A 13064-nucleotide genomic window follows, 5' to 3' on the forward strand; every position below is an offset into this window, starting at 1 on the left:
TAGAAAAAGGGCTGTATAATCCTGGGCGTTTGGTCAGCACTGATGATTAGACATGCACGGATAAACCATCACCATGTTGGTGATTACTGCCCTATGTTAGTAGATCTCCACCAATGCAAGGCACCTTGTGCTAGCAGGCAGTCAAGTGTTGGATGGAACTCATAGTTTAAACAGATAACAGGGGTAGATAAACAACCTTGTCAAGAGCATTCTACAGCAAGGGGGCCACCACCGAGAAGAAGGTGATATATTCGGAGAAGGTCCTTCAAAGCACTCTATATGGAAATGCAGGCAACTCCCCATTTACACCCAAGGCAAGTTCCAAGTGAAATCGCGTGTATTTGAAACACTATTGGAAAAAGTCCACAAACACTTTCTAAACCTCTGGAAATCCTTGGAAAACTCTTTAAAAATACCAGCAGCACTTACTAGACACCAAACTCCGCTACAATCGCTCCCTTCGAACTCCCAACTCTCCACAGGCCTCAGCAGTCAGTGCAAGGGCTCCTGGGATTGTATTTGCAAAGGTTCATGAGATTTCTGTTTTCATGACTTTTTTGCCCTTTCTATTTTTAAAGTCACTTACTGGTTCAGCATTTTGTGCGTGTACCCGGCCGCGCATCAGTTGGACATGTGTACAGTGGGTGTTGCCCGTACTGGGGGCATTGTGCTGTTCTTAGAGTTTCCTCAGAGATTTCCCAGTCATTTTGAACTTGGTGCTACCTGGGCCCTTTTCACACTTCCCTCCACAAAAATGTCTGCATATTGAACAAGGTGGAGACAAAATAAGAGACCCTATGGCAAAGGTGGACTTCCAGATGTTGCTGGACTTCCATCTCCCATCAGTTTTAGCCAGCACAGCTAATGATCTGGTTCCAGCAGCATGTGAGGGCCACAGGTGCAGTACAATGAAAGCACGACACATAAGCAACCTTGAGGCTAAAGCTGATGACGGTTTATTTTAGTATCTTGTGGTAAGGAAGAACGTTAAGTGTTGAGGTGAAGGCCCGTATGTCCATAACAGAAGGGAGATTCAGCAGAGGTGAGGAGGGTAGGAATGTTAGTTCAGCTGTTTTGCCAAAGAAAGTCCCCTGAACGCTGTAGGTGCGTGCAAAATCCGTGTTTCCTTCCTGTTTGCCATAGCCAACCACCTGTGAATTCAAAGGCCAAGCAGTTACTGAAGCAGCAAACACCCGGGGTCTAAAAGTTCAAACAGAGTCTGGTGTCCTGCAAGCACAATCCTGGCATCATGTTAATTATGTCATTTCTGACAGGCTTCCAATGAAAAAGATGATATGTGAACAAACTGTAGGCACGCTTTCGCATATGACAAACTTGGCCCAAACATATGGGTTACTGCAAAATAATTTCCTGGTGTACAAATTCAGTAAGCATACAGCGAGCTTGCAGGGGAGATGGGGGCATAGGTTTGTTTTGGCAAGCAACGTTGCACATTATCTTATAAAGAGAAAGTTGCTGGTTGGGTAATATTGGGTGCTTGAAGTCAATTTGGAGATGAATGTATCGGATTTCACTTCAGATGGCAAGCAGCACAGTGCAAAATCCCTAAAACAAACTCCACCTGCAAACTTTATCTAGTAATATAGAACCCTAATAGCCAAAATTGTGCCCTCCAGATGTGGCTCATCTACATGTACAGTTGTCCCTCTACGCTGCCCACCCTGGCTGGAGCTAATCATAGAATTGTAGAGTTGGAAGGGACCCTGGGAATCATTTAGTCCAACCTCCTGCAACGCAGGAATATGCAGCTGTCCCATACAGGGATAGAACCTGCAACCTTGGCATTATCAGCACTATGCTCTACCAACTGAGCTATCTCAGTGCTTTTTAATGGGAGGTGAAGTATGGCAACACCTAGAGGGAACCATTTGGAAAACCTTGAGATAGGATATTAAATGCAGACTTTAATATTTGAGATTGACTTCTAATACACTGCAGACCTTATTGAGAAAAAAATTAAGATCTCATCACTTTTGTTTGGATTTAAGCCAAAGAGGGATGTCTTATACCTGCTATTTGTTAGTTCTTTACCAAACAAGTTGCTCTTGCTGTTCTTTCCCACAAATACACATTTTCAATTCATGAATGTGTCCTAGATCTGTAGGATTATAGATTAGACAGGGGAAGCCAATGTGGGGCCCTCCAGTTCCCGTCAGAGCCAGCCACCTTGGCTGATGGTTAAGCAAGATGGACGTTGTAGTCCAGAAATATCTGCAAGGCACCTGCTGGCTATCCCTGGGGTTAGGGCATCATCCCCTGTGCTGGCTTTGAATGACACAGACAAGTAAATAAAAGGAGAATCTTCCTACTGCTCTCTGTAAATCAGTAGCACCCAATAAGGGGAAGCCTGGATTCAAGGGCCAATGTCTAATAAGGGACTAGAATGCCACTGTTAGTATCCATCTATAGGCAAAAGCAAGAGAGGGACAATGGATGTTGCTCTTACCTTTTTATAGTAATCATCAATTGATACTCCCATAAGTTACATATCTATCTGAGAGAGAGTACACATACTCTGATTTCAGGTATACTCACATGGGTGCTCAGCACTCGTTTGTTCTTGCCCCTGAATCCCAGGAACCAGTCGAGCAAATGGGATTTTCTAAAGCTCTTCAGGGCTACAATCTATAAGCCATAAAGAAAGAGAGCTTCTTAGGACAGATACACACTCCTTTGTGTCCTCCATCCAGCAAGCAAGAGGTGTTATCAGACACATACCAGACGGGCAACAAACTCTCAAGAAAGGTGCAAAGTAGGAGTGTGGCCAAGGAGGAGGCTTAGCTTGGTTGGGAAGGGCAAGACAGAGAGACCCAGAGGACTACATTTTGGCCCCTAGAACTGAGGTTCCCCACCCCTGATATAGGCCTAAAACGAAATGCAGATATTGCCCTAGGAGGAGTGTTAGGTGCATGAGTGTTATAAATGAGCACCATTACATAAATTCCTCCATAGTTTCTTCTCTCTTTCCCCACAGTAGAGATATACCTTGAACCATCTTATACGGGATAGCTTATCTTGCAGTCCTATGCCCACTGACTTAGAAAGACTGCCAATTGAAAGGCTTGATCTGGATGTCTTAAGAAAAATATAAGGGATATGCTACACATCAGTTCGGTGTTTACAAGGATTCTCATTTTGGAATCCGCCCAGGGCAACTGTTCCAATAGCCCCGTACACTCGTCACAATGTATAAACTCACATTAGCAAGCTTAGCAGAACTGTCACCCCAGTTTGGGGCAGATGGGAGGCAAGCTAGATGTTGATTCCTACAAGTGAGAGAAAATCTGACACCAATTTAAGAAATTTCCCCCTGTAACCACATTTTGGGATCTTGAAGATCTCAAGGCACAGCTGCCTCACACATGACAAACACTGAGAGAACGTTCAAGTGGTAAACGAGCTGTTCATTTTCACTTGTGAAGAGCTGTGTGTTAATTTTTTTGTTTTATTTTGCAAGAGCATAATTCAGTTAGGAAGCCTAGATCTCAGGTCTCCCCTTTTGGCCTTGTCAGCACCATGTAGGCGATCACACACAGTCAACCCAGTCCCACAAAAGCAATAAACCACCCCACCCCCCATTTTATGGACCAGGAGCAAAGCCACTTAACGATTACAACAAACAATTAACAAGAGACTTTAAGACGGGTAGCGTTTTACTATTTACTACCTCTCGAGCAAGTCTGTCAAACACGTACTGCTGAGTAAGCACTTCGTTCCAGTTCCTGTCCACCTCTTCCCCGAGATGGGCATCGTCAGTTTGCTTAAGCTTTATGAGAGCTGAGACCTGTAAAAACATGCGGCTCCTGTAGGAATGTCTCTGCTTTTGACAAAGTTCTGCTACCAAAAACTGTATGCCTCAAAGCAAAACTTGCACATTGCCATGAATGCATAGCTGTCAACTTTTCCCTTTTCTTGCGAGGAATCCTATTCAGAATAAGGGAATTTCCCTTAAAAAAAGGGAAAAGTTGACAGCTATGCATGAATGTTTGTTTCTCATTCCAAGGCATGCACTTCTTTTTATGCTCGGATCCAATGAACAGGCAGGTAAAATCTGTGCCGCCAGGCAGCAATGGATAGGCACAGAGCAACAGCAATATTATGGTGTGGCAGCAATCTACTTGACCCTTATAGCTGAATTTAGGGCTTTGTCCATTGTTCCGCTTGTCTCAGTGCTTTTCCCCCAGGAAAACCTACACTTTAGCACTGAATTAGAGCAAACCAGGTTTCCTGCAAATTGATGTTTGCTCTGATTCAGTGGTAAAGAGCTGGATTTCCAAGGAAAAGTGGTGGGGGAAATGGAAAACAGCTCGGACCCAGGCATAGAAAGCACAGGACAAGCAGACAACCTCTTGGACCCATACTGGTAATTCAAGGCATGGGACAAGTGTAGTGTATATGATCCCTTGTTGGTTGCTGGCATCCATCTGTCTTGAGAGACAATGGAGTATGCCTCCGGGGGTGAAGTCAAACTGCATTGTTAGCAGCACTGAAGTGACCTCCCTAGGGCGCAAGCCTGGGCAGTGTGTATAGAGGTCCTGGGCTGCCCAGACGACAATCCCCCCCACCTTGGCCTCACTTATGTGGTCAAAGGAAATCAGAGCAATACGTTTGGCCCTAGCTTGGCTGCAGGAGTTGCCGGAAGGAGGCGTACAAGGTGCCATCCAACTGTCTTAGGGACTCCACTCCAGATTTGTGTAAGGCTTACTCCTTTGCCTTATTTTCTCTTGAAGATGTCCCACAGGATGTCCAAGATAAATGCTCAGGTGCCTAAACCAGTCTCGATGCAATGCACAACGTAAAACAAGCCACAAGTCTTACCTGAGCAGAGAATTCATCTTCAGTTAATTTCCGGAGTTTTTCTTCAAAGTGCACAAAGAACTCTTCTATTTTTTTATCAACAAATTCAGTGCTAAAAGTTACCAAAGGCACCAATAAGAAGTTTAGTTGTCATTGACCTAACCCCTTATGTGCCCACATGACCTCTTAGATCTGTGGAACTGAGTGCCACATGATATATGTACATTCTGCACTTCCAACAAATCGAGGGCGTGGCAGGTGCCACTCTTGGGAACTTCCTTCCCATTGATAGCAGGCAGCTAGCTGTCTTCACTGTATTGTTTGTTTTCCATGCCCACTAGCAACCTTTTCTTTTCAGCAAGCGCATAATTTTTGCATGCCATTTTAACATGCAGGTTTTTTTTAGTCGGTATCATTGTTTTTAAATTAATGGTTTTTTTAAAAAAAAATGTAACTTGTTTTTAATGTTTGCTTTTATTGGCATTTAAAAAGTGAATATTTTAGGTCGCCTTTTCTAAGACGTGTCTTTATTTAATAAAATTGTTTATGTACCACTCAATTACTGAAGTTTCTATATGGTCCTTTGTTTTAGGAAGCAGTGCATGCATTTTTGTTAGAGGAAATAAAATTTCACATAGGAATTCACAAAGATTGAATTCCGCAGCAAGCATCCCCAAAAGGAAGCAAAGGGACCAACAAGAGACCAGAGTGTCCTGAAGCTTTTGGTATATCATGCACCTCCTAAGCCTGGAGAGATTGAATCTGACAGGCCTCAAATGAAAAATAATAGTAGCACTTATGTGGAATGTATTGCATTCAACAAAGGTAATGTTTTACAGCTGTTTAATTAAGATAACAGTTTCTCTCAAGCAAACAATAGGGAACTCATTTGTTGCTTGAAGATTCATCTCAAATGCACTGCCCGAATATAAACATTCTCAGGTTCTTTATATTACCAGCAATGAGCATATTTTCACAGGCAAGAGCTTCATTAAAAAAAAGAAAAGAAAGCAACAGTGCTGGCTGGTGATCTTGGTTCAGCTAATTGATTAATTATGACAACTACTCAATTGAGACTTTAAAATCTAAGAATCATATTTACAGCACACAGAAGAAACAGGTGTTTTAAATTCTGGGGGTGACATCCGCACAAATTTGGAAACTGAAACTTGGTTTTTAACATGCTGCAATAAGACCAGGACAGGCAATCAAGCGGGGGGGGGGGGGGTGTCGTGGAATCCAGGATTTCATTTTTCTAGCTTTGTTGCTTAGGTTAGATTCACACTTTTCCTTTCAAGATCCTTCTGTGCCATGGAAGGCTGCTTCCACTGGAGGTAGGGGAGGCAACATTTGCTTATTAATTCCCCACCATTAAGTCTGAGCTCTTCTACATTTGTTTCAAAGCAACATATGAAATAAAGGATTTTATGAACTATAAAGTCTTATAAAGTTTATTATTAGACAGCTCCCAATCCGGCTAAAGTCCGATGTGCTATTAAGGCAATTGGACTTACGTTAACCACAATGGCTGCATTGAACCAATAACACCTGAACTTAATAAGCTAAGATACATATGAGTCTGATGTCCCCTCACGCAGCCATTTCACTGTTCCCTTCACCTATCTTGAAAAATGGTATGTGTGTCAGTTTGTTTTCTACAGGTTGGGCAACCTCTCGAGATATCATCACCAAGCTTGTCACAAGGACTCCCGAAGTGGCATTTGTTGTTGATGTTTGGGTGCTCACCACCAGTTTGAATCAAGATGGCGAACCAAAAAGTCACTTTGTTGTGACATTGTCCATTTTTTTTGGCATAGGTACAGCCAGCCAAATCTTGAGATATCATGGCCAAACTCATCGTTCCTTTAGTTTCCAGTGTGATTAATTGTACCTGCCTCCAGGCCACAGACAATTCATGTAGATAGGCTTATACAAGGAAACACGTAATGTATACATAAGCAAATGCATCTCACAAAAGACACTAAGATTCTCAAGCACTTTGGAAGAGAGCAGTAGAAACATTATTAATGGGGAATTATGGGACATACAATGCACCTTGGCTGTTTTGGAAAAGTTCAGGCCTATGCAGAGCCCTAGAATGCTCAGAGCCCTAGGATGGAAACAATAATATTAAATTTAACTGCTCTTAAAAAAAATATTAATAGGCAACTTACTTATATTTGGTTGCCTGTGTTGTTACGGTAACAGAGAAACCCAGGATCCCAGATGTGTTTCTTGTGGAAGGGTAGACATGGTAGCTTAAATCAAAGGAAAAGAAAAACATTCCACAAGCACAAGTCATTTTATTCTGATCATTAACAAGTTCTAACTAGTATATGGGAGCCATCCATCAAAACTGGTTCTCCCACATGCTCAATTAAAGTGTATGGAAGCAATACTTGGTAGATGGTTCAGATTGCATCATTAGAATTAGTGCTTTAAACCAGTGATTTCATTACTGCCTTTCAATGTGCCAGCTGCCTAAATGGAAGGCACATTTCAATATTTGTTCTAACTACGTGAGTTGTACTTTTTCGGGCTAATTCTGTATGCCTCACCATAACAGTTGTGACATTTGTGACTACAGCAAGTCACCATGTATTGGGGATCTTGTGTTTGCATTGTGTCTGCACCAAAACTGAAATTACTGAACAGCTGGAGAGGCAGGACTTCAAAGGTTTTGGTCCCTGGTTCTTGGTAATGGGATCATGAGAAATTTCGCATGCAGACCAAACCTAGAATGGGCTGGAGTTGGCCCCTGAAGCATCTTTATTTAACTTTCTCCTGCCACTACTATTTCTTTAATACCAGATTTGAATTAGATGTAATAAAGGGTTAGCTCTCAAAGTCATCCATTGGAAGATGATATCCAGCATTACTCATATTTAGAGTAACTTTATTCCATAAATTTCAGTGGGTTTACTCTGATAATGACTAGGATATTACTCACAGAGCTTTTGGATGCAATACCATCCAAGTCTTCTTGTACTGTTGCCTAATGTGCGTTTTGGAAAGGGTCACTGCTGATTTTCTTATTTGGGGCATCTTTTTTACAAGCTCATTTACACTTCATTAGTGGACTATACAAGCACACATGGTGTATATCTGTAAAACCTTTATTGCTGGAATAATAGAATGACAGGGTCACCTCCAACTCCCTGGGGCTGTACTACAACTCCCATCAACCCTGAGGCTGATGGAAGCTGGGGTCCAACAATATGTGCTGGAAACCAGATTAACCATCCCTGGGTTAAGGGATACCAGCTGTATTATAGAGCCTGAACATATCTGAGTTTTGAATTTTTGACTGTCTCCCTTCCCTATGACATGTCTGGGCTGGTGAAAGAGGGGGCCTCCAGGAATACAGAATTTGGTGACCCCTGACTTAAATACATTCCATTTTTCTATCTATTATTAAATAGCAGGAAGAACTCAGAGAAATCAAGTACTCTGAAGTTCTTGCATGTGAAGCGATATTTACTGCAAAGCCTTTCTTCAGATGGCAAACTCACCCCAGGGTATTCTTTGTTCGCAAGAAGTCGAAGCATGGCTCCTCCATATGCATCTGAAATGGAACATGATATTTGCAGGGATAATTTCTTTGACCCAAGCAACAAATATTCAAAATACAATGAACAATAAACATCAACACGTGTGACTCTCTCCCCCCCCCCTTAAAAAGTTACCAGGTATTGAAAACTTACCTTGGCTGACACTCATCGTTTGAGAGTATAATAGGGTGCAATTAAAAATAAATGATTCCATCATCAGGGAGTTCACACAATATTTTATGACACACCTCCTCTTTAGCAGCCATATGATGCTGCAGCCCAGTGAAGTACAATAAAGGAAAAGGGAAGGCAGAGAAGACTTTAACTGGGGAGCTGTTGTAGGGGCTGCTGTACCCTGGATCCCATCAGGGCTTGGATTATTGTGCCAAACATCTACATGGTATGATGTACAAACCACTTCACTGAGAACAAACTCTAATACACATTAAACATGAGAAAAGAAAATAATAATAATAATAATAATAATAATAATAATAATAATAATAATTTTGCAATTGATTCCAGATCAAATCTGTAGAGTTTGTGAACTTAGTGTAAAACCTGGACTGGAGATGTTTCAGGCTCTGGAGAACTGGGACACATAAAATGCAACTAGGTTCCCTAACATTACATCCCTCTTTTCTTGCCACTAAACGAAAACTCCCATTGCCATGTTGCTAATCCAACAGATCTACTGAACAAACTGCACTTTACATTAGCTTGTTCCTGGACATTGTGTTCCTGATTATGTAATCAGGAACTGGGCAGCATTCTGGGGAAGAAGAAAACCGGCATTCCAATGTGCAGTGGGCAAGGTCCGTCAATGACTAATATGAATGTTTGTGTTGCATTTATATTTCACGCTTTTCAAGGGATACATTGAAAACCTGAGGCTACACATTAAGAAAAGCTTACCACAAGCAGTTCTGTGAGGGAGTAGTCTTTTAAATTCTTTGCACCAGTCTTAAGCGAGAGAGAGAGAGAGAGAGAGAGAGAGAGAGAGAGAGAGAATGAAACAGAGTCATTAACAGGTCTGTGATTTCCCTATGAACCTGAGAGTTCCATTCAAGTCTCTGAGTTGCCACAGTGAAAACTTAATAGTGAAGAATATCAATAGTTTTCTAACTTCCTGTCTTTAGGGAGCCTTACCATACCTACCCCCATTTTTGCTAAAGAAGTCCTGTCACACAAAGTTGCCAGTCAACCTAGCTGAACTTGACTTTTGTCCCACACAGACTGTGTGGTTTTGAATGCATTCTGGGGGACGGCTGGTCATGGAGGCGGACAATCTATTTTTCATAGAAGCTTCTTTGTCATGACATTCTCCTCAATGAAAAAATCCTGTCAAGTATCTGGGCCTCTTTTCCTAGAAACCCACATTTCCTAGAAACAAAGCTTGACAATTACTTTCTTAGAACATTCTCCATGGATTTGCTATTGCATGTATGCTTGTTAGGACACAATTTGGTGTGGGGTGAGAACTTGAAGGAGCAGAGGTACCTGGCAGTGCCAGCCCCACTTCTTGAAATTATGTGAGGGCAATGAGTTATCCCCACCTTATATTGACCTGAAAGGGATCGGGTTGAAATTCATTGGATAAACCATCTCCTTTAATTTTCTTGCCTTCTAAGTTTAGACAAGAGAATGTGGGTTAAATAGCAATAGTCTAGATCAGACGGTGGGGGTTAATCCTTCAGGGCTAATCAGTGGGTGGGGGTCAGGGCTGCATCCTGGCAGTGGGTGAGACCAGAGTACAAGTGGATGGGGCACCCCATTCTCTTTCTGCTACCCTTTTTTTCTTTTTCTGCCACCCCCTCTCTCGCCTTTTCTTACTCCATTCTCCTTGTATTCCCACATCCCTGAAATTAGCATGGTGTCCATATGCTGCTCCCCCCTGCCCCAAAGTCTAGCTGGGCACTGCTATGTTTTCGAATACCAAATAGTGGGGCTGGACTTCAGAACCCGACAGCTCAGGCGGGGCCCCAAATGACCACCTAGAGATATGCAAATGATGGGGGGCAGCATTTAAACTGAACGGAAACATAATGCAAATGGGGAGAAAATGGAATCAATTATGAAAGTGAATATCGGTCCTATTTGCTGGACTGGTTTCTATTCTGGACATAGGAGAAATAAGCAAACGTGAGCAGTTTCTGATCCTTTCCCCAGTCATCCCTAATGAATACAAAACCCAACATAAAGGCAGCAACAGTTTCTGGGGAGTAAGTCCCATGGAACTCAATGGAGCTTACTTCTCAGTAGTAGCACTTGGGATGCACTGTAATGGTCCAAGTCTACAATACCTGGTAGTAGACCGTCACATCGGAGTTTGGATCGCCTGCATGAAGAGATTTCACTTTACACAGAATGTGAGTGTTTGGCAGTTCTATCACCCGGAACTGAATAGGGCATGGGTGTATGAGAGGAACAAACTGTAATTTTCTGAAAAGAGAGAAGGGCAAAATGAAAGAGGAGCCACTGTTTCTCATCTTCATAATATGAACATATTTGAGAAGGAAGTAATCATCACAGATATGTTCACACTCTGGGCCGGATTTAGGTTTGATGAAGCCCTAAGCTACTGAAGGTAATGGGGCTCTTTATATGTCCAGCTGTCCTTTGTCAACAACAAATTGTCACTGTTTTTTGTGTTTAATATACCTATGCTATATGGTAATTTATGGACCTAATAGGTTTTCAAAAGAAAGAAACCTGACCAAATGCAACACTCTTCTCTCTCTCAGAATCCTATGTATATTTCTTAATAGTAAGAATCAAACCAGGATACTCACCCAGCAATATAATTCATAAAGTCTTTCGCTTCCTAGGACATAAAGGGTAAAAGATCAAACATTATTGAAATGAATGGGGTTATTTTCCAAATACGCACACAATACAAATGGAACAAGGCATTTTTGCATTCATGGAAATCATATTTAGTGTTCAACAACTACGTCTATTTTGTTTGCTTCCATTGCAGGCGGAACCCAAATTTCAACAGCCCAACTCTATACTCACATTGCTCAAAAAGTTTCCTTGGACAAGTCCCTCTACCCACAGTTTTGATTTGAAAGCTGTCACAAATTCTTGTAGATCTTCTATGGTAATGCCACTATTAATAGTTTGATATTTTTCTACTAAAGACCACCTGCCATGCTCCAGAATCGAGAGTCGAAGATCTCTGTAAGATGCATCAGTAAATGCACGTTAATTTATTTTTTCACCATCTTGGGCTTTTAGTACCCCTAAAATGGCAACACTCAGAATGATTGGAAATGCAGCCTCAGCTAACTAAAATATATCAAAATAACAAATGCAAGAAGGATTGGTGACATAATTTTGCTGTCCCCACAATCCCAAGACAGCAATGAGCAACCTGTGGCCCTTCATATGTAGTTGGTTTCCCAAGTCCCATCAATCCCAACTGGTATGGCTAAAGGACACATTTTTCTCCTTCCCAAAACACCTTCTTTGTTAGATGGCCATGGGAGCCTGTGCCTGGCAGTGTGGCAGCTCTGGGATGACAGGGTAGGCAGAGCCTTCCTATTTCTCACACCTCCTTGTGAGATCCTGCACGAGGCTGAGGGGGGGGGCGGTCTTTTAAAAACGGTGATATGAGCAGTCATTTAACGCCCAGCAATCATTTTGATTCTTGCTATCAAGTGGAAAATCAACACAAGACTCATATCAATCTCATCTTAGACTTATTCTTGGCTACATGTGAAAGTTTCTTTAGCAAAGCAGATTTTCTACCACTGAGCCTTTCCATGTAGTCTCCCTAAAGACACTCACTTTGCCAGCGAATCTGTTTTGAGGAGATGGTTAAAATATGTCTTTTTTAGCTGTTCAGTTATCATCTGGAAAGCTGAAGGCGAGACACTGAGGTTAGACAAGTGATCAATGATCAGTTGAAAGAGCAACTGCAAAGAAAAAGGAAAATTTGACCAAATGAAGAGACATGTGGTACATAAACGTTTACTCAGAAGTAAGACATGCTAGTTCTGTGGGGATTATCTTCAGGTAAGTGGGCACACAATTATAACCTAACAGACACCTCATGTTGTGTCATTGGCTATGCGCATCTCACCATTCTATAGTCAGACAAAACCCTCAACAAGAGGACCAGCCATGTCAGATGGCAAGTCCCCAGGTCATCCAGGAACCCATCAGATTTCATCCATCTCTGAGGGCAGAACCTCTTAATGGGTCTCCCAGCCTTGAACAGTGGAGTGAATGAATCTTTATTGCTAAAAGCTATACACCGTCTTGAAGAGTGGAGTAGCTACATTCAGCTCAAATGTCATGAGGGAATGGATAGCCCATGGCAATGGATGCACAGTGATGCCCCCTCCAATCAATGGAGTATTACCAGTCAGTTCTGTGGCAAAGACCAGGCCAAGGATACATCCATGCATGTGTGAGGGACCACTGATATACTGAGAAAGCCCCCATGGTTGTCATGGAGGCCTTGAGGTCCTGAGCTGGCCCATTTGAGGCAGCCTTGACGTGAATGCTGAAGTCCGCTAACACCACAATGAAAGGGTTCTCCAACACCACATCTAAGAGGACCCCACCAGCTCAGTTAGGGAGACTGTAGCACAGCTGGATAGACACTACACTAACAACATCCCTGTTCTGGCTCTGTGGACCAACATCACAAACAATCCTTCAACCTCAGACACAGAGTAGATATGA

General features: G+C 42.3%; 1 protein-coding gene across 1 annotated transcript in view; it reads right to left on the minus strand.

The window, feature by feature from the left end:
- Positions 1–933: 933 nt before the first annotated feature.
- Positions 934–13064, minus strand: part of LOC117050232 (nardilysin-like) — a 36955-nt gene continuing 24824 nt past the window's right edge. Inside the window, exons 21-31 of the mRNA XM_033155744.1 lie at positions 12162–12289; positions 11388–11550; positions 11162–11193; positions 10673–10811; positions 9285–9332; positions 8331–8383; positions 6993–7076; positions 4840–4930; positions 3689–3805; positions 2557–2646; positions 934–1151 (exon numbers count right to left, since the gene is read on the minus strand). Of these exons, the coding sequence (XP_033011635.1) occupies positions 957–1151; positions 2557–2646; positions 3689–3805; positions 4840–4930; positions 6993–7076; positions 8331–8383; positions 9285–9332; positions 10673–10811; positions 11162–11193; positions 11388–11550; positions 12162–12289 (1140 nt within the window). The 3' untranslated portion in view covers positions 934–956. The remainder of the gene's footprint in view (positions 1152–2556; positions 2647–3688; positions 3806–4839; positions 4931–6992; positions 7077–8330; positions 8384–9284; positions 9333–10672; positions 10812–11161; positions 11194–11387; positions 11551–12161; positions 12290–13064) is intronic.

Source organism: Lacerta agilis, chromosome 7 (genome assembly GCF_009819535.1).
Source record: "Lacerta agilis isolate rLacAgi1 chromosome 7, rLacAgi1.pri, whole genome shotgun sequence".
NCBI classification, from domain to species: domain Eukaryota; kingdom Metazoa; phylum Chordata; class Lepidosauria; order Squamata; family Lacertidae; genus Lacerta; species Lacerta agilis.